Below are 27,662 nucleotides of genomic sequence, written 5' to 3' on the forward strand. Positions count from 1 at the left end.
TAAGATGTTCATGCAAGTTCTCTCTCTCTCTCTCTCTCTCTCTCTCTCTCTCTCTCTCTCTTAATTGTTGATTTGATGCAAGTTTAGCTAAAGTATATTGACCTCTAATATAAGTCTCATTTGACTTACAAATGGCATATCCTATAATGAAACTTTCTAGCAATTTAGGTAACGGTATACCGTGTAAGAAGTGTCCTCTAGTTGTGCAGCAGCTATGTGTCGAGTCACTGGAAACACGAAGGACTAGAATACCCAAGTCCACAGATTAAGCATGTCGAAGAAGATCACTGTAGAAGGTAAACGAATTTATTTCATCAGCACACCCATGATTTAAGCAAGAATGGCCCTTCTAAGAGTCAGTTCACGAGGGTTTGGTCTATACACGCTACTACTAATGGTTTGTCTAGTCCTACGAGAAGTCAGCCACATTCATGTAGATACCTCCAAAACATCCGGACCAACTTTCAGTAATTATGCATGCAATCAATTCTGTTTTTGTGACGATTAAGATATTAGATAGGATCTGTCATGCCCCAGATCCACCTCGTATCACGACCGTGCATGTCTTTGCCCACGATAACACGAAGCCATATTAAAAAATTTCATATCAAAAGCAAACAATTTTATTCATAGATGTCATAAAGTGTTTCGATACAGAGCTTCTAAGAATTTTAGCATTTCATATTCAATTATCTTCATAACCTTGAAGTATGTCAAGCTCTCTGCTCCTAACAATCTTATTTATCTGAAAAAAAATAAATGGAGTTGTATGAGCTATACAGCTCAGTAAGTAATTATGCTCCATCTTACCGAATCAAGCATAATATTTTACATGCTAATGCATTACTTTAAGCAAAATAGCAGATATTTCAAAATAAGCATTTCATAACTCATATTAAAACAAGATGCTCAATCATACAAATTCGTAAACATGGAGATGCCATATAGAATGCTGCCTTTTAAATACTGCCATTATTCCATATTTTAAAAATCATACTCTCAGATGGTAGTGCAGCTATGGTCACTATTATAACCCATGACAGGGCCGTAATCTTTGCCAACTATTATACCCGTTGGTTGGGCCATATGCCGAGCTATTATACCCGCTGGCGAGGGCCATATGCCGAACTATTATACCCGTTGGCGAAGGCCGTACATAACGATATGAGAGTTCATAAATCATTTCATACTTTTCTTAAACCATATATCATAAATAGGTTGGAAAACGAATAATGACATCGTTATGCATAATCATGTTATAAACATCAGTTTCATGCAATTTTCTACATCATCATAATTCATGTGTACATAATATAGTATTCATTGAAAGATGTCATTTATTCAAAATTATGAAGCACTTGCTAACTTATGCTTGGTCATAATTTACCAGAAAATGTATAATCAATCATACAATTTACAATTTCATGTCTAAAATAATTTCAGTAACTTGAAATTAATAAGAATTGTAACAGATTACTTACATTGATTTGCTCACAAGTTCTTAGACCCAGATGACAATTTCATTATACTTATCAACATCATAGAAAACAAGTTATTTACAACCTGCTCATCATTTTCCATTATTTATTTATTTATTAATATTATTTTTTTCCTCTTCTTTTTCTTTTCTTTTCCTTCTCTTCTCTTTTTCTTTTCCTTTCCTTCTCTCCTTCCCGAACCTTCTCCTTCTTTCTTTCTTCTTCTCCCCTTCCCCTCTACTCTACTGCTTCACCCGTGACCCAAGAGAGCCCTTGTCGGAGTGCCGGGGAGGGTGCTGGCCCAAGGCCGGCGGCGCCTGCGGCGGCCGCAGCCCGGCCTCCCTTCTTTTCTCTTCTTCCCTCTTCTTTCTCTTTCTTCTTCTCCTTTTTCTTCTTCTTCCCTTTTTCTTCTTCTCTTCTTTTCCTTTCCCGATTCATCAGATCTCCCTTCTTTTCCCACGAAGCAAGGGGAAGATCCCCCTGTCGGATCGCTTGGGAGGAGACCGGCTGAGGCCGACGATGCCCGCGGCAGTCCAGCGGCGCCCGCGGGACGGCTGCGGCCGAGCCTGCGACCAGTCCCGACGACGGATCCGCGGCCGAGGACCCCAGGTAAGCCCTTCCCCTTCCCTTCCTGTTCTTCTTCTTCTTCTTCTTCTTCTTCTTCTTTTTAATTGATCTATCCTCCCGAGTGGATCGGGAGGAGGAAAGGCAAGGAAAAGAAAAATCGAGGTGGTCGGGAGACGTACCTGGCTCCGGGGATGAGCTGCGACGACCCTCTCCGGCAGCATTGGGTTCCGGAAACCCTACTTCTGAGGGAGGAGGATGAAGGGAAACAGTATGGGGAGGGTTACTGTGACTTGTGCGTGTTCGGGGGCTTTTATAGCCCCCGGAGAGGAAGAGACCGCAATGGGCAATGGGCCTGGCCCATTAGGATCAAATATTTTGATGGAAGATAGGATCAAAACTGATAGGGAAGATTCAGGTTCGTTGCTGCTTCTGTTTTTAGTAATGATAGTTAAAAATAGAATAAGACCAAATTTAATTGGAAATACTATCCATTTTTTATAATAGTGGTTTAAAAATTGAATGAGGGCAAATTAAATTACAAAGATTTGAGGTGATAGATACTATTTACTTTGGTAATTATTGTTTTAACAATAAAGTAAGACCAAATTAAATTGCAAAGATTCTAATGTCCGAGATGCGGCGATGGAGGCCAATGACGTACTAATTGGATCCTAGCTAATGGATATACAAAAAAACCAACGAGGTCTGGTTTGGATCTGATGTGATTTGCATCCCATCTTCCTCCACCTCTTATTGCATGATATTATTTTCTAGTTGTTTATAAACACTTGATTACCATTCGATGCTTGATCCATTGCTGGATTAATTTGGGGTCCTCTATTGTGTTATAGAGTATCGAGTTGCATCTTAGATTTAGACTTGGATTGGTGTTTGGTATATGCCCAAATCCGAACCTGTCCCATTGTTACTCCTATCAATAAGGCTATAAATAAGAGCCTAAGGATGAAGCAATTTCCAAGGGTATTGTGAATCTCAGACATGGTAGACAAGCATAATGTTCCAATCTCTTATTTGGACGGTGGCAACGACAGCAGTTGCAAAATATCATGACCTCTGAGGTAATGTTTTCCAAGTGTCATCTTATTTTTTTGCTACTAAGTCTATATATTGTTATAAGATTGATGCAAAATATATAGTTGTACAAATTAATGTCCCTGTTCTTGATTTGTTTTGGCAATCATGCATTGATCTATGCGTTACTAAATTCATTCCCATAATAAAGTTAAAGATATTTTAGAAATCTGTTTGATGCAAAATATATAGTTGTACAAATTAATGTCTCTGTTCTTGATTTGTTTTGCAATCACAGCATGCATCCAACATTCATGATTTATGCGTTACTAAATTCATTCACACACTAAAATTAAAGATATTTTAGAAATCTGTGACTGGATACAAACATTTGAATCTTTTTAGTTTATGCATTATCAGATTTACTATAGCCTGTAAAATTTTAGTTATTATGATATTTATTGTCAGAATGGACCTAAACCTGACCCGTTTCACAGGCCTATAAATAGAAGGGCTGCAAAGTGGACGCGCTCAGCGAAACACAGCAATTTTTCCGACAGGGCAGCCATGGATGCCGCCCGTCCATCTTCCCATGCTCGGGCGACGACGGCGGTAGCAGCAGCAGCTCCTGCTGCAACGCCGGCACTGCTTCTCGTTAAGAGTCAGGGTTCTGATCCTATTCGCTCCTCGTCGGGAAGGAATCGGATGCGGCGGCGAAAAGGAGGAGATATCTGAGATGGGTGGGAAGAACCCTAAAAGGATTCCCGCGTATCCGGAACGATACGTCTCGCCGTCCGCCGGAACCATGGCTTCCACCTCTTTTCCCTTTCTCCGGTTGCCGACGCTTCGATGCAACCCTAGTTTGTTCGGCATCATGGAGATGATGGCGAGGATGGCAAAATGGGCTCCGAAACCCTAGATTACGAGTAACGAAGGACATGGGGGAGGAACCCTAAGCGGGCCCAATATCGAAGGTGATTCCCTCGATGGATTGGTTTCCGATCCAGTTGGGAAACTCTGGAAACCGATCGCTAGGGAGATCGATTGCGGAACTCGAACCACCGAGAAAGACACAGAGGAGACGATCGAACGAGATAATTGTATCTCAAAGGTTACTCTTTTATTTTTTTTTCCCCCTCAAAGAAGATGTATTTTTGTTGTTTTCAATTTATGTTTTCTTTATCAGTTCTCCTGCTGATAGGCAGTGGTGTCAATTTGTTAATGTTTCTTTTTTCTTTGAATCCCAGGTGAAAGATCTACATGCTTCATATTTGTGAGCTCTGAAGAGGTACATGATCTCATTGAAAGTTGCTGATAATAAACAATTTCATAGTTTTTTTTTTTTTTGGCCCCCTTAATTTTAAATGTACCTGGCCAGGATCGAGATGGACCAAGGTCTCAACTTATCTCAACCATATAGAAGCTAAGAAATTTTGAAAAGAATCAAAAATTTTCTGAGAGTTTGAAAAGTCAAAGATCGAGAGACCAAGATCTTTGCCAATATCTTAGAACTCACATATCGGTATATGGATGATCAAGACAATATCTAGTTTGAGATATCAAGATCTTAGCCGACATGCTAGACCTTGATTAAAGTAATCTTGCCTGATATGGTAAATCCGAGACTAACAATTGCAAAATTCAACCTACTAGGATATTTAAATTTAAGAGAAAGGGAGACGAAAGAAAAAAGGGAAATTTTGCAGGACTTCAGTCAGGATCGCTCCCTCTATCTCGTCGCATTTCAGAGACGGACCGGGAGTGGACTGCATCTTTCTTGAGGGTGATTCGTTCACGGTGATCGAATGGATCAGAGGTCAGATCATAGTGTCGATTCTAGACTGCTGTTCTAGGACATTCGTAGTCTCCTAGCAGAGTGTGGACTATCACGGGCTCGTACATCTTCAAGGAGGCGAACAGCGCCGCTGATTAGATGGCTGCCTTTGTAGCCCACGACTCGGGGGCTTTGTTTGGGCAGACCTGCTTTGGTCCCGGTTCCTTTGCTCAGCAGTCATGTTTGCTGCCGGTGTCTCACTCCCTGTTCCAGTGGTGACCGCAGCAGCTTCTCCTTAGAGGAGGCGGAGGAGCCCGTCCTAGACGCATTTGTTCTGTCCATGTTTCATCAAACGTCTCGTCTTAGACTTGCATGTCTTCCTTCCTGTGAATATATAATCCCAATTTATATCTGGTTTTTTCTCTGGACTTGGTGATTACCCTACTGATTTTTTTTTTCATGTTATATGCTGTGGATACTTGATTAAAGAGATCGGATTTTGATATTTTTCAGTTTCTTGATGTCAGCTGAAAGGTTTACGTTATAACGTTTTTGAGCTTACGACTTGATGCCAGCTGCAATCTCTGGAACGCAGTCTTCTTGATGAGATATTTCCCACCCCCACCGCACAGCAGATGGCGATGCTTTCTATTCATTCCTTGAGGACCATGGGAAGATGAGAGGTTCGGCAATTCGGCTCTAAAAAGATTTTTGTTGCATTTTTTTATGCACGGAATTTATTTAACTGAGAGCATTAATTAGATGAATGGCTATGGTCTTGTACACTAGAATTGTCTGAATATACCAGATAGATAGGTATACTCTTCTTCTTCTACTATTCATACCTGCTTTCTCTTAATTAGTTTGGAATGAGTATAGCTTCTTGTACATATTATTAAAAGGGTCTATAGGGAAAATAGAGAGGGGGATCTCATGGAGTCTAATGGACAGAGCTGATGCAATCTATTCTTTTACCATATTAAAGATGAGTCTGGTGATCGCCGGAACGAGAATGCGATGCATCTCTCTCCCGCCCATCCTCGTGTTATATGAGCTTGTATCATGATATGTATCAACTTCTCTTGCTTCTATCAATCCTATACTTGACACCTATGCCTTTCAAAACATGCAGGGGATATGCCTCCAAGGTCATAAAAGCCATCTGACCTGAACTTGAAAGACCAAGTAGCCTGACCCAAAAGCTTAATCCGACTGATAGCTTTTCGGGTCGGCTGCATCAGACATCATCAAAACAATGCTTTCTGCCCTTCAAGGTGTAATCTAAGGCCAAGGAGATTGAGCTCTCAATCCTCAGCTATTGCTTCAGGCTTTAAAAGAGGAGTCACAAGATCAACTCAAGCAAGAGGTGTTGTATGTACTTCAGGCGAGTTTGAAAGGGAGGTGCAGATCAACAATGGGAAACGGTTCAGCACTTCAACATTAATTGACTGAACCAGAGAGCCAATATTAATTTGATAGGTTTTTTCAACAAGCACTTGTTACATGTTTCAATAGTTTTTACCAGACATATAGCAACTGGAGAATTGTCCAGCAATTAGCAAATTAATTTCTTGAGAGAGAAAAAAAAACATCTTTCTGTATCTTTCAGGCATGCACTGAGGCAGAACAAAGATGGAGTTAACTATAATTGTCATTATAATATTTGGTCAGGCTACATGGCAGACAAGTTAATACCAGCACAGCTGCATCCTGCACTACACCAAAATAAGAGAAGGTTGCTACATTTATGGTTAAACAGATGAGATGAAATTCACATAGCAGCTCCATTTCCAGCCCTTAAAATAATACATAACAGAGCCCTCACGATGCTCAAAACTGAACCTCTCAAAAGCCTTCTGCACCATCAAATTTGGTCCCACACTTAATTCATCTTCTCCTCCTTCCCTGAAACAAGTCAAAAAAATAAAAATGTAAGCAATTAATGGCTAGTGCAGTTCCATCTTTTTGGCATTAGTTTTGGTTGTTCTCTATCAACATAAATGGTTTAGCATGCATTATAACCAATCATGCAAATGCTGGAGCCAATTTAGTATTTAACAAATTCTAGCATCTAAAAACCTAACTAAGAAGTCATACAGACTAGATATCAGTTGCAGAGCCAAAAGGAAGTGAACCTCCCCACCCACCCCCCAAATATATATATATATACACACACACACACACACTTGCATGCACACATGCGTGCGCACAAAAAAAGAATACTTTTTCTGCTCCACTGACTTCCATTCCACTTTTCCGGTTTTTATCCTCATCCAGCAAGGAACTTTGTCTGGAATCTTTTTGAAATAAGGATGCGATCTCGGATATGAGACGCCAAAAATTGAAACTTATGCATAACCAGATCTTTGAAATAACCTTGTGTTTTGTACACAAAAGATGAGACACAAAATACTTTTCTGTTTGGGACTTCCTTTTAAAGGTCCTACTCTTATTGGTTTTTATCGTCATCCACCAAGAAACTTTTATACAAAACCAGATCATTGAAATAACCTTGTGTTTTTTATGGGGGAAATATTGGTGGTCCAGATTCAGCAGCAACAGTTTTGAACCCAAGAGATGACCTCACATAATCCCTTATCTAATCAATCATATTGAGAGGTAGTCCTCCACAGATCCATGATGTTAGTGAAGGCGATAAAACTTTCATTTACTATCTGATGTTGGATGCCAGGAAACTATAGTTTATTATTTTTACATTGCAGTATTCAATCTTTTCTAACCTGTTGGAAATATCTGCACATTTGTTGCATTGATTCCTAATATAACTCCTTCCATATTCTATCCCATCTCATAGCTTCACAGTTATGTAATTCCTAGTATTACCATTTAGTCTCTTCTCTGTCTTTCCTTGCTAATCTATGCCACTTCATACCTTCAAATTCACGTTTTTTGCTTAATCTACAATTCATAGAGAAAAAAGTTAGGCCCAATATAGCTCTCAACAGTGAACGAAAATGCCGAGGATTGACGAGTAGCTGACTACAGGAAAAAGGACAGATTTGGGAATGAATTTTGATAGAAACATTTTTTTCCCAATCATGCGATGTTCCCCTTTGGAAGAAATAAATGGAAAAAATTAAAAGGGTGACGAAATTAACCTTATTGGTTATGGTTATAACCTTGGTTTGAACAGCCGGAGAGATACAAGTCATTGACATGATAAAGAGCATACTTGTGATCTAACATAATGATGTAAGCTTACCGAGCTCAAGTAGTCATCCATGACCGATTGCTTTCGTCTCTTAAAAGAATTTAATGCAGGGGTCTCCAATGCTGGTGCCTTTGTCATGGACCGCTTTGAGGGTGTCAAGTTCTAGAACACATGGAAATGGTTTCAGCATGAGACAAAAAGAAATAAGAGACTTTCATCTAAGGAACTGCTGACAATAGCATATAGCAAAAGGAGAACATAGTCAATACTTGAAGAAATAAGTTTAAAAACATTGGCAGAATAAAAATTTTGAAATCATGACTACATGATAGTATGATTTACAAACATTAGTACGATATACAAATATAGAATGTATTGAAGCACAAAAGGTGGGCATTTACAGATGTATTAGCATCTTTTGCATTGTAACAAAAGAACTTTGACCTTCCTGAATTGCATGTTGACAGTGAAAATAATCATAAAGAGCAAGGCAATAGTAGATAAATAATTCCAAGATATTTTAGATCAACAAATCTATCGCCTAATAAAAGGCAAATCAAGTGCAGCCAAAATGAAAAAGGTTGTAAACAAGTAAACCTTGGCAAGCTTTTTCTCTTTTCGAGCTTGTCTCTCCCGCTCATCATATTCTTGATTCTCCTTCTCCACTAGTCGGATAAGCGTATCACATCGCCTGGCTAACTCTTGAGTTGTGCGCGATTTAACAAACCAGTCAAAACGGAACAAGGGAGATGTGCGGAAAGCTGCTTTCAGCTCATCCCAGTTTCCATAACCAAGTTTATGGACCATACATAACTGAAAAGGTTATTGAGAATTTATTTTTAATATGCTAAAACTTATTAATAAAAAAGAATGAAATTTAATGTACAGCTTACCATGAAACGATCACACTCTTCATTGTACAACTTCCCTTTATTTTGGCCATACTGAATTTTCAATTCAAGCCATGGATTCTTGTAGCGATCCAACTTCTTCCCAATTGCCTTCATTATCTCATCTTTCCGAGAAATTCTTGCCTCTCCCCTTTCAATGTTCTTAATTATTCGGTCATAATCTACAAGAAAGCATAGCACAAAAGGTGCAGACTTTCAGAAATGGAATAAGGTAGCCAGCAATTTCCAACATGACTATATGAATGAGTGAAAAAATATTAATATGAAAAAATGAAATAACAGAGTGCCTTTACTATTGATTACACTGAATATACTTAATAAAGATAGGCTGTTTATACCATTCAACTCCTTGTATCTTGCTTTGAAAACTTTGGCATATCTCTCAACTTCTTCCTCCGTCTTGCCCTCCATTTCAGAAGCTATACTTTTTATGTCATTCCGGCCATATTTCTCACATGCTCTGATAAAAGTGTTGAAATCTCTTCTTGTCCATGTTGAAAAACCCTAAAACTTGCAGCAGTCAGATCAACAGATACTATGGGGACTGAATCATTTTCAATAATTTAAAAGTGGTAGCACCTCTTCTAACAACTGCTCCTTTTCTTCCTGCTCCTCTGCAGTCAAGGGATCACCCAACTCTGGATAATTGTAATTGTCAGTTAGAATTATGCCATCGTTGACTAAGAAAAGCTTTTTAAAATGGATAAAGTACCTTCAGGCTCATCTGCATCACCAATAGTATCTTTTAACTGATTCCTTTGATGGGTTTGCTGGACAGATATCAAAAGGGCAATGGAAATCTTACTCACGGTTAAATACTTTAAAAAGAATGCCAATTAAAAAGACAGTGCAACAGGGAAGGTGGTGCAACAAGGGATGTAAGCATAAAAGGTCAATCTCCAATTGAGGGAAAGAGAGGACTTTAACCATCACAAAAGAATCATTGTTAGGATGACTAAGAACTTCAGTGCAGCCTGATGTTTTGTTTAGAAGGAAAGAAATTTGTCGGGACTAAAAAACCAGTGCAGTTGCGGCTAAAATGATGCAAACTAAGAAGATGAATTGGTTGAGAGAGGACCAAAAAAAATATGCAAAAGAGAAAATTCGATGATGGCACGCACCATGAGATACCGAACTTCTTTTTCATATAGCTCACTGAGCCTTTGGGTGTTAAAAAACTGGAAATCATGCCTGAAAAATACAGTAGCAACAAGCAATTTGTTCAATGTTTTTTCTCTTTTTTTTTCTCTCCAAATAACAGTATAAAAATTTTATGACATTAAAAAGATAGTATATAGAAGAAACCTTTATGAGTTAAATCAGCAAGAAGCGAAAGAAAAAAATTCCTAGCAACAAAAGGAAACTTACAACTGAGGCATACGAGGAATTCGTGGTTCCCTTGGTTTTGCTGGACCACCCTGGCGCAGCGCTTGCTTAAAATAATCAGACTCTGAATAGCTAAATAAAGCAGCAGAAAAATTACGATCAAAAGAGGAAAGAATAGAATATAAGTTGTAGGCAATAAGATGATCTTACTTGTTGCGTTTCCGTTCTCTTTTGGGTGGTTCAATCCAATTCTCACTAACAAGTTTCTTAAAGTCGAGCTTGTTTTCATCCTTCATCAAGCAAATCAAGGGACAATGAAGTTCCAACACTAAATTACCATTTTACATACAATAGCAAGGCAAATAGTAAAGCAATAAAACCACTTTTAAGAACAGAACAAACCCACTCCTCAAAATTTAAGTAAAAAGGCAATAGATTTTATATAGGTTACCTTTTCATCATCAAAGTCATACAATTCAGCAGCTGCACAGAAAAAAATATAGAATATCAGAATTCAAAATTTAACTTCTTTTAGTAAATAAGAAACCAAAATAGATTTTACATACTGTCATCCATTTTAAATTTGATAGCATCTTCTGTAAATTTCTTCATCTTTGCATCAAGCTCTGCTGTTGCCTCTTCACCTTTAGCTATGATCCGGTCAATATCCTCATCTGTAACTGTACTATCCTTGGAACTGAACACCATTTCAGCACCAAACCTCACCATTTGCAACAACTCATCCTTATTTACAGCTGCATCATTAGACATCACGAAAGCATGACTTCAAACATTCATTTCTTGATCAGAAGAAGATTACCTTGATGAATCATGGGTAAGAATCTTCTGAGATAAAAAGACCTACCTTTCTGCTCAGCTAATCGACCCTGTTGAATCACTAGAGCATCAAGTGCAAGCTTCTTATATGCCCTCTCAATCACTTTTTCCTCAATAGTGTACTGCAGGTTTTTTGTGGAATATTAGTGTCTTTCAAAAGATCATGATTAAAGCATGCTTCTCAATGAACTTCATAAAATAAAGCTGAACCTCGGTGCAAAACCGGAACACTTGAACTTCTTTCTTTTGGCCAATCCTATGAGCACGATCTTGTGCTTGCAAATCAACTTGTGGATTCCTGAAACCGAAAATGGAAATATGAGTCAAAATATTATTAAAATACCAATTTAAAGATGGCTAGCATGACTAGAGATAAATATTACCAATCACTGTCATAAAGAATGACAACATCTGCCGTGGCAAGGTTGATCCCCAGGCCACCTGCTCTAGTTGAAAGCAAGAAAATAAACTTCTGACTTCCAGGCTCATTAAAAGCTTCAATAGAAGCATCACGATCTTCTCCAACAGTATTCCCATCAATTCGGCAATACTGATATCCACAAAACATTAAATAATCTTCTAGGATGTCCAACAGTCTAGTCATCTGAACAAGAAAATATAATAAAGAAATCAGCAATACAAATAAATAATAAAGTACTTGGAATAGAAGGGTGGGGGTGTGTTAGGGGGTGAAGAGCAAATTCATACCCTATGGAAAATGAACAAAAGTTTAATTTAAAAGCTTTGAAGTTATTGGCATCTCTGAAGTTAATGGCATGATGTCTGTATACTCAATGCTGGTTTGCTATTAACAAATACATATTCTACATGCATTTTCAACAAATTATACTTGGAAGTATCACATATCATCTGATTGCATGTTGAAATTTCCATGATCTCCACTATACAAAACAGCTCGCTATTTAGTAGAAAAAGAATTCGTTGGAGTCATAAGAACCTGTGAAAAGATTAGGACTCTTGAATCCCGCACTTTAAGCTTTCGAAGCAACTTATCTAGAAGAACCATTTTTCCTGCACAAAGATTATTTCGTTATAAAGCATGTGATGTGAACAAAATCATGCACAAGGGAAATTTTATAAAGTTGAACATACCAGAATTTGTAATAAGATGCTCCCCGGTCGTGTAAGGTGGGCCAGGTTCTGCACCTTGGAATAAATATGGATGGTTACAACATTTACGAAGCTGCATGGCGATGTTTAAAAGACGCTTGCGTTCGCCACCAGCATTAATGACCTCTAAATCTTTCTGAAGCAGAGCACGATAATAGTGCTTCTGCATCTGGGACATTCCTACTTTAAGTATAGTTTCTTTTTTTGGTGGCAAGCCTTTTTCAACATCAGATTTGAGCCGTCGAAGGAGGAATGGACGAAGAACCTTCAGTAATGGAAACATAGACATGATTGTTTATTAGTTGCACTTTAAAAAAAAATAAAGTAACATATGAGCATACATCATAAATTTAATAGAAGTCTTTCAGTCTCACCTTGTGAAGCTGCTGAACAACCTCTTGTTGATCATTTTCTCCAGAAATTTGAAACCATCTGTCAAATGTCTCAGCCGAACTAAATATCTCAGGGAGTAAAAAGTTTAGAAGAGACCACAGCTCATGCAGATTATTCTGCATAATTAAAAGGATTATCAATAACATATTCTACAGATCAATGAACTTTGGAGAAATTAAACACTCAAGTGGGTATTAATAAATTGCTGTCAGAAGACAACCCAAAAGAAATTCTTTATCAGGGGCATGCATGTGCATTATAATAATATCCCCAGTTGTACATATGAGTTAAATTCTATCACATCAAATAAACAAATTGTATATGGTCAATATGGTTGTATGAAGTTTTTTTGTTAGCAAATAACAAGATGTTTGAGATTGACATAATTGCACAAGGACACATTAGATAACCTTCTAGAAGAAGTAAACATTTGTATTACTGAAATAAGAAATTTATCAGATAAACCCCGATACTGAAATAAGAATTTTATCAGATAAACTCCCCCATGAAGCAGACAATTGTATGACATGCTTGGTAACTAGCTGACAGTAACATAATTTTGTCTAAATGGACAGTTTATTATATAACAAAATAATGTGCGCAGATAGATGATTCTTTTGCTGCCAATCATTATGTTCATTCCAAATAGCCAGGCTAAGTCACCCAAAGAAGCACCGTATTAAGTGATATGCCGATCAGAAAATCATGATACCAATAAGAGCATACCTGAAGAGGTGTGCCTGTGATAAGAAGGCGATAATTAGTATGATAGAGTCTCATAGTTTTTGAAAGAAGAGAGTTCTCATTCTTTATCCGATGGGCCTCGTCAATAATAACATAGCGCCAGCTAAAGCGCCTTAAGGTGGACTTTTCTTTAATGGCCATTTCAAAACTTGTGACACATACATCGAACTTCCCAGCCACTAATAAAGTCTCCCTTATATGCCTCTGCAAACAAATAAAAAAAATAATAACAATGAAAAGCATCATACCTATAACCAATACTTAGCACCCAAAAAGAATATTAAATAAAATGCTTAAACTTCTCACTAACCCTTTCTTCTGGATTTCCTAGAAGCTTTATAGCACGTAAAATAGGACAAAAACGCCGAATTTCCCTCATCCAGTTGCCAAGTGTAGATTTTGGTGCCACCACCATGTGGGGCCCAGTAATTCCTCTAAACTCATGCAGATAGCCCAGTAGGGAGATGGTTTGCAGCGTTTTTCCAAGACCCTAGATAAGAAATCCCATCAAAACAAGTAAAGAGAAAGGCATATTTGTTCATTATTCTATTGAAAATTGATACGATATATAAAATTTGATGTCGAGAGATAATATTTAGTATAGTATAAAGTTCCAGATAATCACTTAGAAAAGCCAGAACTGAACCTCAAATTACATTTAGCAAAATGAAATCAGTTCAAAAATGTAGCATATAAGTATCACAAAAGCTTCCAAACATACCATCTCATCAGCAAGTATCCCATTGATGCCATTCTCATACAACCGTATCAGCCAGTTCAGTCCAGCTAGTTGGTAATCCCTCATCTTACCTTGTATGCCTGCCAAAGGAAGAATAACAGATGCAGTCACAAACTTCTGTTTAACATGCCTGAACAGTAACAGAAATCCAAGGTTACACAAAAATTATGGATGTTTCTACCAAAACCAAAATGGCAATCAACTATATCCAACTGAACCAACAAAAAGTTTACATCTCTTACAAAACAGATGCACTTCTCTCATAGCTAACATTGATCAATCAAAACAAATAAAAAAGATATCATGTGGGGTGAAGCGCTCACCTTTCACTTGTCCCCTAGGAAACAGAAGCAATCACAACTAAGAACCACAAGGCAAATCCATTATCTGCCACATCTGCCACCTACCTACATATGCTTTGAAAATCAATCATCAACTTTCTATCGAAGATTTGATGAATTTTACAAGGATGATATTCACTTATTTTATCGGCCTACACTCGGATATCATTTAAACCATTAAACTTATGCCGTTGTCATCAATTGACATGACCAGTAAAACTTATTCCAAACTATTGCAGTCAGTTTTACTATACCCAACAAAGCAAGGTCGGCGGAACCATCCCGAACCGCCCAGTTTGGAGCGTCTCGAACCGTACCGGCTGGGGACCGGGATGGTTTTGACGATGAAAACGAGACCTGTGCCAGAGGAAGAGAAAACGAAGGAAAAAGAGAAAAAGAAAGAGAGCGGGAGAGGGAGGGAGGGAGAGAGAGGAAGGAAGAAAGAGGAAGGTCGAGGTCGGCCTCCGCGGCCGGCCAGCGGAGGCTAGAGAGCCGCCGCACGGAGAAGGAAGCCGCGAAAGAAGGGCTCGCTCTGGTTGCCTATTTCGTTCGAAACAGGGGCCGAAGACACCCCTTTTATTTTTAAGATTTTTAAGTGAAAGTCGGCAAACCAATTACCGACTTAACTTAATTTTTTAAAATTTTTACTTTAAAACCTTAAAAATAAAAGAGCCCCCTCCGACCCATGTTTCGAACGAAACAAGGGACCAAAGAGAGCCCTTCTTCCGGCATTCCGCCGACCTCCCCCTTCTCTCTTTCTTTCTCTTTCTTTTTCTCTCTCGTTATCCCTCTCTCCCACCTCTTATATTGTGTCGATACAGGCCCGGCACGGCACAGTGCAGGCTCGTACTGACTCGTTCCACCGGACAACCGGTACGGTGTCCAGCATTGGTTCCGCCGACCCAGCAACAAAGGGTTAGGTCATCCATCAAGGTTGATTTGTTTACAACTCTTTGACACCTCTCACCAAGTTTCCAAAGGTTTCATCAACTTCTGTTCAGTACCTCAACGTAAATCCATACCTGTTTCCTCATTAGGACTACCTTTGACCTTATTTTACATGATCATCCCTCACTCCATTATTTCTCTCATTTGCAACTTCTGCCTCCTATGCAATCAAACTACATCTGAAACTGATATCTTATTGTGGCGCTACATGAATATCACCATGGGCACACAAACAATCAAAGATCTAGCTACTTTTCAATAGTTAGTAGAAGTTTATAGTGAGAAAAACAATCTAGGAGAATTCAAAGATCTAGCTCTAGCCAAAAGGAGAATTAAGTTCATTGTCTACCAACACCCTCCTCTAAAGATATCTAACCTAATCATTGCCCTCTTTGAATATATGTGCAGTTTAATTCATCTGTTCCTAGGAACAGCCTCAATATCATCAATAATTTAGAAATGTTCTCAAGAAACTCTATCTCCTCGAGTCCATATAGAATTTTGCTTATATCACCTTTAACAAATAATTTAATTATGACAATTTGATTACTGCTTAATGTTCCAGAAAGTGTAGAAGTCCGAAAATTTCAATTAACATTCTAAACAAGATTGACACCCTATCATGGCTTTTACAACCCCACTAATACTCTAGAGAGGACTGCCACTTTCTTCAAGTTCTCTATTTGTGTACATTTATATTAATCTGATCTTTAATCTGTCGAATATATTGGAGAGACTAGGAATCTAACAGCCATATTCCTCTTAGATTCTGTCAACAAGCCAATATCCACTCGAGAGGATACTTGCCTGTATTAGGTCTGTCCTAACTAAAAGAAGGAGGTCCAACACCTAATCTGATCCGAGCAATTAGATGTGATCCATTATCTCTAAACTGCTTATGGACCAAAAATCATGTGATTTGAAGACTCCTAGCTTATGCATCAAGGAATCTAGTTCTGCTATTCGATAATTGTGATGTCAAGATGGTGTTCAATCAGCCTGCACACATTAATATATATAAAGTGACATCATGTATTGCACATTAAAGCAGATCATGTAAAAGGTGGTAAATTAGTTCATCTTCTTTCCAACCAATCATGCAAATACGGTTGCTAATAAACTTGAGCATTTTGATCTTTGAAAAGCTGTTTAATCACATTTTTTATTATGACCACATGTTACGATTCCTTGCAGGCTGTTACCCAACAAAAAGAGTTGATCTACGTGGAAGCAACTTCACACATGCAATCCAACTAGAAGGTCAGCAACAACAAGCATTTGAAAGATTGCAAATCCTAATCTCCTCCAAGTACAACCCTCTGAGTTAGGTATAGACATCCTCACTATTTTTTCACATTTCTAGAAAACAATATATTGCCTATAATTCATAAACATCACCAAACCCAATATGTGGTTCTCCACCAATCAGATCTTTGAAAAATGGTGTATGCATGGCATGTTCGATACTTGCATGCAAGTAAAAGATCAATAAATGGGCTCGCTAAGAATAGTAGAAAGAAACACTAACAAGATGGTTGTGAGAGCAAGCGGGTCCCTCCAGAACCAGAAAAACTATCTTCTTCCTCCTTAAGGTATTCCTCATCTTCTTCTTCCTCAGTTAATTTGGATGCATGACGACCCCTGCAAAAGTTGTCACAGGAACATCAGAAATAAGAATGGATGTGTATAAACATAACGAAGATCAAAGAGATCACTTCCACTAAGAAAAAAAAACAACAAATACAAATTAAAAGAATCATTCTTAACAACACGATGACACGTATAGAACTCTTTTGAAGCTTTCATGATATAAACTAATTGCTTAACATGCAGCTTGTAACTCTAAAGTAACAAACATGGACAGCTCTGAAGATCCGTAAAAAATGTTGCAGTAAAGAATGTTTAGAATTAACTTCCTCATTGATTGACTTGATAAGGATTCATGAGTGGCTTAAAGCAAAATTGTCTGGAATTTTCATTACTAAAACTAGAATCTGGCACATGCAACACATGTGGTTCATTGAAAATAAGAGCATTTGATGGATGGTTGTGATCCAACCAACCAATCAACATTATTTGGAGTGGATTTGATAAATAAACTTTCCATTTTATCTCATGTATTTCTCTTCTTTCTTTAAGTCCCCTAAGAAAATAAAGGATTTAATTTATTGTAAAAAGGGTGCATGCATAAAAACGAAGGAAGGCACACCCAAAGAAGCCCGCTGGATAAAACTTGCATTCACTCATTAGCATACTGTTATTAACGCAAAGCAACAGGAAGTATAGAAAAGAAGACGAACCGTAAATTGCATCAAAATCAATTTTTGTCCAAATTTGAAAGTGTGTTAGAATTACAGCAAGTGGTTAAGCTTATAAGTACCCAGCAAGAACATTGTGACAAAAGGTAAACACCCATGACAAAATACTGACCCTTAAACAATTCTTATCAGCATTTTCTTTCTCTTTTTTTTGTGGTACAATCAGCATTTTCTTTTCAGACATGGATCACAACAGATGAATTATCACATATACAATATTACCTTCCTCTTGGTTTCTTCTCTGATGCAGATTGGTTTCCTTTCGCAAAATGAGCAAATATCTCAGTCTGTTGCAGCAGATACCTCAACCGCCCCTTCCCTTTGTTGTTCTGTAAACATATCAACTGTCAGTTGATACAAAAGTTGTCTTGCATAAACACCATTTAATGTTGTACATAAGCAGCAAAAAACTAATGACATGAAAATTCGTGCATGCTATGTACAGTGACAAAGGCACAGGCTCACCTACGCCCAATTGCTCACATATCCTGCAAACATACAGAAGCAGAGGCACAGGCTCTGTAATGTATGTCAATCATGCAGGTAATGCACACAATGACTAACCACAAAGATGTGCAATGTAGAGCATAAGTAATCAAAGAATATCCACTAACGAACCATGTCAGCATCAATGGCAGCATTCTGTGCCTCCAATATTTCATGAATTTTTTGCTTCTTCATCCTCTGGAGTTCTCTAAGTCTGGCCCTTTCACGTTTTCCAACTTCTGCATTTGTAGATGGTTCCTCAAGCTGCAAAACATATCAATGGAACAACTCCAATATATCAAGAACTTGGGCCAAAAATATACTTCAATTGCAACTTATCCCAAAAAATATTAAAAATATAGTTTTGAAAATTACATATAACAGTCAAATCACCTCGAGAGTTTGCTACCAGGAATATCATTCACTAAAATTTTGTTCGAAAGATTCCATTTCATACAGTAATTTATCAGTTTTCAACGAAATATTATCCAGAGCTCATCAAACTAAGCACTTCTACTCCAATCTCGTCAAGCCTTTTCTTAGATTCCACCTGATTCTGAAAACCCTGGTTCGACAATAGTACCAGCAGTGAAATTATAGGTCATGACCAATGCACCGCCCGTACAGCTCATTTGGTAGCAAGAAACAAACACCGAAATATTTTCCAGCTAACAAAAATACAAGATCAGTAAAAAGTCTCTAAATCTAAAGTTTAAGTGTATGATATCATGAAACCGGGGGGGAAAAAGGGGAATTTGTTCACAAAGCTTACAAGGGCAAAAGAATCCCCCGAAAAACACAACAAACCAAAGACGACTACTCAAACTTCAGCATTCCACGTCAAATTTCTCAACAAGAAAAATTCAAACAAAACTTTGAAAAAAAAAAAAACTGTCAGCATCCAACAAACCCTAGAAATCAAAAACTACTCCCAAGATCGCATCCTTCCCCCAAATCCTCCCAATTTACCTCATCCTCACAAGCGACCTCATCATCCTCAGTGGACTGGAAGTCCTCCTCCCCGGCCTCATCATCCTCGGGGCTCCCGGTCCTGGCCACAGCCTCGAGCTCCTCCTCGTCCTCCTCGTCCAGGCTGCCCTCCGCCCCGTTCTTCTGCTCCTCGTCGGAGGACACCGAGCCGGTCGAGGGATCCTCCTCGGTGAATTCCTCGAAGTTCGCCGCCTTCGCCATACCCGATCTGAAGGAGCGACAGAGAAAGAGAGAGAGAGAGACAGAGTCCAACACAAATGGTGGGGTTTATTCGAAGACACGGGAAGAGGGTATTACAGTGCGCCGAGGACCGTTTGGGGTGCTCGGTGTTCGATTACTGTGCCCGAAACCGGGTTCGGGGCTTCAGTTTTGGCGCGAATGAACCCGGTTTGGTGACGCTTTCCATAATTTCGGCGCGAGTCGTTTTTGGACAGGTGTGCGCGCGTAGGCGGACATGGCTCCCGCCAAATATCGAGGGTAACGTTCGGATCAATCCCGCGCTCTTGATTCCTTTATGGGGGGCTTGGGGACCCGGGTATCTTCTTTTTGGTAAGAGAGGTGAGAGTTGCCAAAATCTAGGAACTTCATGAAAATGTGTGCTCCTTATTGTGGAAGGTGTTCAATAAGATGTGGTTATGATGTCCTAATTTGAAGTGTATGATGAGTTTACCATCACAGGTTTCTGCCAAGATTTTGGTGAAAATAGATGTGCAGAGTAAAGCTAGTTCATGATATTCAAATGCGCAATGTTGTCATGATATGGTAATAAAATTATCAAGGATCTAGATAAGTAAATAGTTAAAATATGCGGAGATGATAAAAATGTTATTCAATGAATGATTCTAAAAGATTTTTTTTTTTAGAGAGAGAGAGAGAGAGCATGATTTTAAAAGTTTGATTATGTGAACTAATTGAACTATAGTTCCAAATGATTATGTGTTAGGTTATTGAATCAAACTTTTTCTTTGTGTGCGTTCTTGCTACTACCATGTCATCATGGTGACTTAAATCTAACAAGGTTGATTGGCCCTTTATTTATTCGTAATTGAAGTGATTGTAGGAGAAAGATTGAGATAGTGTTGTATCTAAAATCAGTTTTGATACTATGATAATGAGAGGTGAAACCTCAATATGTAATATGACAACAATTATAAGAATCAATTGATACGAATGAAAGAGAATAAAAGGGAACGATTTTCTCTATAAGTTCTAAGTAGCATCTCACTCAATAATTTGGTTAATTTATGACAAAATTTTAATAAATATTACAATAGTTGTTATGATTTCAGCCACCCCTTATTATATTAGAGAGGATATCCCTCTTGCAAATGCCTTTTTTCTTTCTCTTTCATACAATAATCTTTTGAAAATACTTGATATGTATATCAAAGCGTATGAAAATCGAAAAAATATTTACACCCATCTAATGCTACCTTGTCAACAGAGCACCCAAGAAAAAACCCAAACTTTTAATAAATATTTAAGGCGTTGGAAAATAATAGAATTCTACGACCATTAATGATCTAATAACAACTCTCCTATCTTTATCTTCATACCTATTAAATGGAAAGAAAAAAGAAAATTAGAGACCTCTCCAAAATTTTTAATTTGTTATAAAAAAAATTAGAAAAAAAAAAAGCTGGCAAGCGTGGCATGGTCGTTGCAATTTATGACTTGTTTAGGCCCATTGAACCTACCTGGCCTGCGCTTCTCATACGCTGGTCCAGCTCTCGTCCCTCCGCGATGCCTTAACGTCGTGAACGAAAGGAACCGGTTTCCCCACCCCCCAAATAACCAAGCGTTTCCCCTCCCCCCATTTTCCCTGCAAATTCGAACCATCTCCAGATTCCCGTTTCCCAAGTACATACAACTAAGACCTTGCCTCCTTCGGCTTCCTTCCATGTCCGGCCTCTAACCTAATCCCCATCTCTCCGAATTCCTGCACCTTCGCCGCGAGAATCCTCCCATTAACCTACAGAAGGTGCCCGCCTCTCTTCGAAATCTTTCTTTCTTTATAGCTTCGATATTTCTTGACGATCGGCGAGAGATCCGTCTATTCTCCGTTTCAAAACTTATAATTCTCGTGTCTGTTTCAATATCTATAAGCTCTTTAAATGCTTTCGTACCTGGTTGTTGTAGGAATATATCCATCCGAAGGTTCATGGGACGATTTTTGTGGTTACTGGTGCTAATTGTGATCAGCTTATTCGCATGTTCTGGAGGAAGAGGTTGTTGTTTTGTTTTAATTTATCATCTAAACTTTTTATGTTGAGCATGTAAATTTCTGGATGTTTCTCATGAAACCACTCGACAATTAGATGAAAACTATTTCACTAGCTCGACAAGAAGAATAGTTTGTTTTCTTATTATTTTTTTCTTTTTGGATGCTTCAATGTTTTAGGAGTTTAAAGGAACTAATTGGCTACCTGTTTATGTTGTAATCTAAATACAGGATCTGAATATCTACTAGTGAATGAAGTCTGAATATAAATATCCGTGTTATCATATGTCATTTGGAAGTTGGTAGTGTAGTAGTTCAATTCTTCTACTTGAGGGTCGGCACTTGATTATGCTAATGTATTTTAGCATGCTCAAGTTTACTTCAATGGCTATCCCATTTTTCCATTATTTTGTAATTCTTATATTTATTTTTTAGGCCATATATTTCTTTAGCTGTGGTTATTAGGTATATTTTTATTTTGCTTATATATATATATATATATATATATATATATATATATATATATATATATGCTTTCCATGTGGTTCTGCTTGTTAATTTTTTCATGCTTCTCGTTCTTTTCTTCCACTCTTATCTTCTTTAATTGTTTTGCAATTGTCCTCGTTCCAGATTCCTAAATAAAATTAAAATTGACAATGGAATTTCCAATTGCCGCATAATAGACAATTATGCGAAGACATTGCATGACTTCTGCCTACAACTTGTCAAGCAAGTTTTTTGGCATGGATACATGTATATATTTGCATATACATACTTCGAATCGATGTTATAGCCGGTATTTTGACATTCTAGCTTGTGGCACTTGTCTATGTATCTCATTCTCCTCACAATTGTTCTGCTTCTCAGACATTTTATCCTCCCTTTAATCATTCTTTTGAATAACTTCAAGATACGAGAAAACATTGAATTTTTTATTCACAGAGAATAGAATCTTGACAAGTTGAAGTTACCTTCAGTAAAAACAAGAGTACAGCAACTGCACTGTAACATGTTGTTTTACATTTATTTCATACAATATAGTTGATTAATTCCAATTTCTTATGTGTTTTATGAAGAAGTCCGAATTTTAGTTGATTTGCCTTATCTTAATGGCACCTGCACATACAATGTTATAATGGAAATTTTCTAAATTCTACTCACCATATTGATTTTAGAAATTCTCTTCAGTTTCTTCCAGTGCACTTGAGCTAGTCAACTATGCATAGTGAGGGGTATCATGTCAGGCAGTCTTCTCTGCGATGCATCACCAGACAACAGAAAAGGATTTAACATACTTAGCTTTCGACACAATATTTTCATCTAGATTTCTTCTTTTTTGGGAATGCTAGCTTTGTGGAGGTCAAAGAACACTTTTGAAATCTTAGAGACAGATGAGGTTTTTGGTAGGTAACTATTCAATTTGATGGCACCCACGTTTGGTCTACTTGTCTCCACCTCGGTACATCCTTCATTCCCAACCAGTCATCGATGGCTATTGCATTATTTCTATTGTTTCCGTATCTCAAGTTATATGATGAGAGTGCCCAGTATCAATCTGCTAAGCACTTTCTTAATTGATGATTGCCAAGACATTTTCCCATTTCCTTTATCCTTCACTGAAAAAGCTATGCGTACATATTCTTTATGAAAAAGCTCTTTTTTGCACAAACATTGGTAGTGACACTCATTTCAATTGAATTTCTGGATTTTCTTCATGAGATGTGCCTAGTTCATGAATTTTTAATCTATAACTTCTGTTCATATGCCCAAAAAATGGACATAATTAAAGTTCTGGGATATTAGTCCCTGAGATACTATATTGTTTTTGCTTTTGATGCTTTTATTTTTTTCTGTTTCTACTGAAGTCCTTCTTTCAAATCTCAGGAATTGATTCATTAACAAAAACAAATCCATGCCATCTTTCCTTATAATACATTTTTATGTTAAGATAGAAAAATCTTATGGGATCAGTTCTCTTATACAAAGTTTGCTGCAATATGAGCACATTTTTCCTGTCCAAACCTACATAGTGGCTGAATTTGCATAGCTGAATCTTTATGGCATGCTTGATTCCTTCTGCAGTTGTGAAGCAACAATATTTTGACCTTTTCTTCTTTCTGATTACAGAGATTAAGCTCAAGCGTGAGGATAACGGTCTTATTTACAATCAAACTCTTGCCAAGATACTCGTGGAATATGCTTCTGCTGTGCGTTATACCTTGCTCATTTTAACAACACACTGTATTATAAACACTGGTTATCTCAAATGACTCTTCAGTGCTTGTATGGTTAGGATTTGCTAATGGAAAATGAACGCTTTGATTCTTTCGTTCCCTGAAATTGGCTGTACTTTCATTATATCCAATTTATGATATAATCCAATGACAATTTTTTCTTATTCAGATATCCAAATCAATCAGTCTATATATATATATATATTTTCTAGGGGTTTTCTGACATCCACATGTAAAAGCATCTTTCAGGTGTACATATCCGATCTTACTGAACTTTTTACATGGACCTGCTCAAGGTGTAATGATTTGACGAAGGTAACATTCGTGTAGCTCTTTATATTAGTTGGACGTAGTATTCTGCTAACTGTTTCACAAGATTGTTTATGCTATCTCTAATATTGGGTAGTTGTTGTATTGAAACAGGGATTTGAGATGATAGAACTGGTTGTTGATGTGCAGAATTGCTTACAGGTGCAGTTTTATTTGATGATTGCCCACAGATGTCCACAGATATGCTCTCTAGCTCCTGGATGAATGCAAGCTGTTATATTAACATAAACAGACAATTAATGCAGGCATTTGTTGGAGTGGCCCATGATCTGAATTCTATCATTATTGCATTTAGAGGCACCCAAGAACACAGGTATGAATCACAAAATAGTTGGTTATCTATTACTCTGATGCATGGCAGTACAATCATTCATTACCCACAATAAGCATAATCATTAAGCCTTGTCCAAACTTGGCTGGTTATGAATTTCGTTTACCTATCAGTTCTATTAGTTGATACCTGCTGTGTTACTGCAAGCTTTTGCCAATATGCTCTCACAGTTGCCACCAATGTCAGCTTGGTATTCCTCATTCTGTATTTCTGAGTTTTACTTTATATGCATCTAGACTATGAGTTTGTCCATAAGAATGGCAGCTAATGATGAATGCAATGTGGTTGGAGATACGGATGAAGCTTATTCCATTTTACTGGAAACCTTGCTGTCTCAGATTGTTTTGTGATGCATTCTGTAACATTATGCCTTCTGCATATAGTAGTGTTAACATGCATATTGTGTGCCACAAGCTGGTGTAAAATATATAGATTGTTAGTTTTGTTGGTGATGGTTCTCTCACCTTCTGGACATACGATATACTCGTTAAGTCATCTTCATGACCGCTGACTTTCTTACCTCTATATTCATTTGATGTTTTCTCTATATACCAGTAAGTTTGCATCTTTTTTGTTTGATCAAGTTATTTTTTGTTTCTGTCATTCTGAAAATGGCAATTTAAAGTATTCTCAATCAGCTATTCTATAGTATCTCTCTAGCATCAGCTATCATTAAGTCCTCGAGAGAATTTCCAGATTCAAATAAGAACAATACAATTTAGATAATTTCTTGTTTTTATGTATGATATTTGCAACTATCTATTGCTTCTTAGTATTCGAGACTGCTTTTGTTGGACTGACCATATTCTGGATTATTGCATTTCTACAGCATACACAATTGGATCGAAGACTTGTTCTGGAAGCAGCTTGATCTGAACTATCCAGGCATGCCAGATGCAATGGTCTGTAACATTTTTATGTTTTGAGGAAATGACTGACAGTTGTCTGAATACTAATATTAATCTCGATATTGTGCTGTATGGTTCAAGGTGCACCATGGGTTTTACTCTGCTTACCATAACACGACTCTACGTCCTGTGATTCTAAGTGCTGTTCAAAATGCTAGAGAGTTATATGGGAATATTGACATCATCGTTACAGGGCATTCAATGGGAGGGGCTCTGGCTTCCTTTTGTGCACTTGATCTTTCTGTAACTATCATCAACTTCTCTTATTCATCTATGTATGATTATTCAGTCTATTACATTCTATACTTTGGAACCTTTCTGGTCATCATTCCCATATTTTGTGGAAGGAGTTTGCTAATTACACTTATTTTCATTCTAATAAATGTTATAATTCTTTGGTTATAACTGCACTTTTAGCTTGCCAATTATATCAGATGCAAGGAAAATGATTTTCATTGTCAACTTCCTTTATAGGTTAACTATGGAATGCAAGAAGTTCAGCTCATGACCTTTGGACAACCTCGTGTTGGCAATGCTGCTTTTATATCCTACTTCATCAAACATGTACCACGTACTGTTCGGGTGACAAATGAGAATGATATAGTGCCACATCTGCCACCATACTATACTTATTTCCCTCGAAAGACATACCATCATTTCCCAATAGAGGTAATACAATTCTGAAAAATTGAAATTTATAATTTTATTTGGTAAATAGTACTGGAAAGAATCACAATATACCTTATAAGTGGGTCTATGATAAAAATATTCTTGGTTCTCGCAATCTATTCAGATGTTTGATTGCCCTTTTTTTTTTTTTTAGATCTACCTGGGGTCTGAATCTATAACATGATTTTGTGCTCCTCTGGATTAAAAGCAGATCTAACGCTTACCAAAGTTGTTTGATGCTTTTGTTCCAGTTTAACCCTTCTTCCAAGGTGTTGGCATATAACTGACTCCCATCATTTAATGCAACTTGGGTGGGTCAGGTTGGAGCAAGGGCCATTCCAAATCCCTATTCAGCCAATAGACTACCTGAGTCTAACTGGACCTGAGCCAACTACAAATCCAAATATTCAAACCTAACTCAAATCTGACAATTTCATACTTTGATTGGAACACAATTTAAACTCAGCCAGTTTATGTTGGATTTACTTGAGTGTCTCAGGATTTTGATCATGGGTTGATGGTGTGCAAGAGTCATTCTTGACATGGGTTTGTTGCTCTATGCTATATATGCGGGTCATTCTGTGTGAGATTATATTGTGAGCTCTCATAAAATTCTGGGTCAGGTCAGGTTGGTCAAGCCTCCAACCTGAGCCTGAAACCAGGATGGCGTCTTCAGGTCCCAAGCAACTTGAGTCAGGTGCATTTTGGCCCAACCCATCCTAGAAGAGGTTCAGTTGAATCCTTTGGTTGCTAGCCTCATTGTTTTGCCAGATTTTTGCTGATCTCCTAGTTGCTGGAAGTGAGAGCTGGTGCGGGTATGGGGAACAAGTTTCTCAACAAGAAACCACTTAGGAAGGGGGTGCTGGGATTAGTTTCTGAAGTCGGTATGCCACTCTAAGTAGAAGTTTCTAGCTACTGAGTGCTGATCAGTTATCCCTCTTTTCACAACAATCAGAAACCTCCTTCTATCCGTTTTAATTTTTACAGCTTTTCTATATCATCCAAAATATGGTATGCTTCATGCCATATAGAATTTCAGGTATGGCTGCATGACATAGAAGGAAACCAGACATATGTGGTTGAGAAGATTTGTGATGGTTCTGGGGAAGACCCAGCTTGTAGCAGGTATATATGTGGGTCTTATTATATCCTTATCAATTAATTGTTGCTGAGCTCCCTTGTTTACACCTTTTTTTTTTGTGGGTGTGTGAGAAAGGTCTGTGCATGGAAACAGCATATCGGACCATCTTAAGTACTACGGCATCGAATTAGGGTCTGACAGTTCAGGCTCCTGTAAAATAGTAATGGATAACAGTATTGGACAGTACCATACTGACCTTGGTGGCAGCATTATCTTGTCAAGGGATCCTACCACATCATCATTCTTAAAATCAAAGTTATCAACAGATGTACATAGTAGCCCTGTACGGTATTCATTTACTGATTTGTGAATTGAGGCTAAAAGATTTGGTAATTCTTTACTTGCCCAAAGTCTGAGGGAAATTTGTGCGTATTCAATATGAATGGTTTTCTTATTCTTCCATGGTCGCTGAGGGTGTATATATAAATAGCCTTTGTAACCAATGGAACTCCAGATTACATTGGTGGTTCATAGTATTCTTACATAAAATATGTTAGCACTGATCAAGCTGCTTGATTGAACAGTGTGGTTTCTGTTTTATTTTATAGTTGCTGTCATTGAGTGCTACAGATGATGAAATTACCCTTGTTTACTGCATTTTTTAGCTGATTGTTACACAGGCCGCTTTTAGTTCCTGGAAC

At 37.8% G+C, this 27,662-nt stretch overlaps 2 protein-coding genes and 1 long non-coding RNA gene across 8 annotated transcripts; 2 read left to right on the forward strand and 1 right to left on the reverse strand.

Annotated features, from left to right (window-relative positions):
• Positions 1-1,675: 1,675 nt before the first annotated feature.
• Positions 1,676-6,521, forward strand: LOC103717822 (uncharacterized). Of its 5 annotated transcripts, none has more exons than XR_015972914.1 (6): positions 1,676-2,087; positions 3,575-4,188; positions 4,325-4,365; positions 4,456-5,283; positions 5,365-5,534; positions 5,984-6,521. It is a non-coding gene; the product is annotated as an uncharacterized LOC103717822 (long non-coding RNA). The 5 variants fall into 5 exon arrangements; XR_015972915.1 differs by having other exon boundaries at positions 5,379-5,534; XR_015972912.2 differs by having other exon boundaries at positions 1,726-2,460; positions 5,379-5,534.
• Positions 6,485-19,552, reverse strand: LOC103717823 (putative chromatin-remodeling complex ATPase chain). Its single transcript, XM_008806353.6, has 25 exons — positions 19,167-19,552; positions 18,330-18,461; positions 17,934-18,040; positions 16,922-17,034; positions 14,087-14,184; positions 13,676-13,855; positions 13,348-13,569; positions 12,603-12,737; positions 12,211-12,493; positions 12,056-12,129; positions 11,481-11,701; positions 11,308-11,395; positions 11,126-11,219; positions 10,827-11,015; positions 10,712-10,743; positions 10,471-10,550; positions 10,303-10,392; positions 10,056-10,125; positions 9,647-9,704; positions 9,514-9,572; positions 9,273-9,438; positions 8,917-9,095; positions 8,621-8,836; positions 8,075-8,185; positions 6,485-6,756 (listed from the first exon to the last, which is right to left on the reverse strand). The coding sequence occupies exons 1-25, from the start codon at positions 19,386-19,388 to the stop codon at positions 6,739-6,741; spliced, it is 3,237 nt and encodes a 1,078-aa protein (XP_008804575.3). The 5' UTR covers positions 19,389-19,552; the 3' UTR covers positions 6,485-6,738.
• A 1,480-nt stretch (positions 19,553-21,032) lies between these two features.
• On the forward strand, positions 21,033-27,542 carry LOC103717820 (lipase-like). Of its 2 annotated transcripts, none has more exons than XR_015973073.2 (11): positions 21,033-21,168; positions 21,327-21,415; positions 23,536-23,615; positions 23,892-23,957; positions 24,066-24,113; positions 24,218-24,285; positions 25,133-25,205; positions 25,293-25,454; positions 25,686-25,880; positions 26,912-27,005; positions 27,097-27,542. XR_015973073.2 is itself a non-coding variant. In XM_008806351.6 (11 exons), the coding sequence occupies exons 2-11, from the start codon at positions 21,349-21,351 to the stop codon at positions 27,329-27,331; spliced, it is 1,080 nt and encodes a 359-aa protein (XP_008804573.1). In that variant the 5' UTR covers positions 21,033-21,168; positions 21,327-21,348; the 3' UTR covers positions 27,332-27,542. The 2 variants fall into 2 exon arrangements, 1 of the variants encoding a protein (XP_008804573.1); XM_008806351.6 differs by having other exon boundaries at positions 26,920-27,005.
• The last annotated feature ends 120 nt before the right edge of the window (positions 27,543-27,662 follow it).

Source organism: Phoenix dactylifera, chromosome 14, assembly GCF_051530095.1.
Source record: "Phoenix dactylifera cultivar Ajwa chromosome 14, Ajwa_hap1_PhDact_Kaust_v1.1, whole genome shotgun sequence".
Lineage (NCBI taxonomy): Eukaryota > Viridiplantae > Streptophyta > Magnoliopsida > Arecales > Arecaceae > Phoenix > Phoenix dactylifera.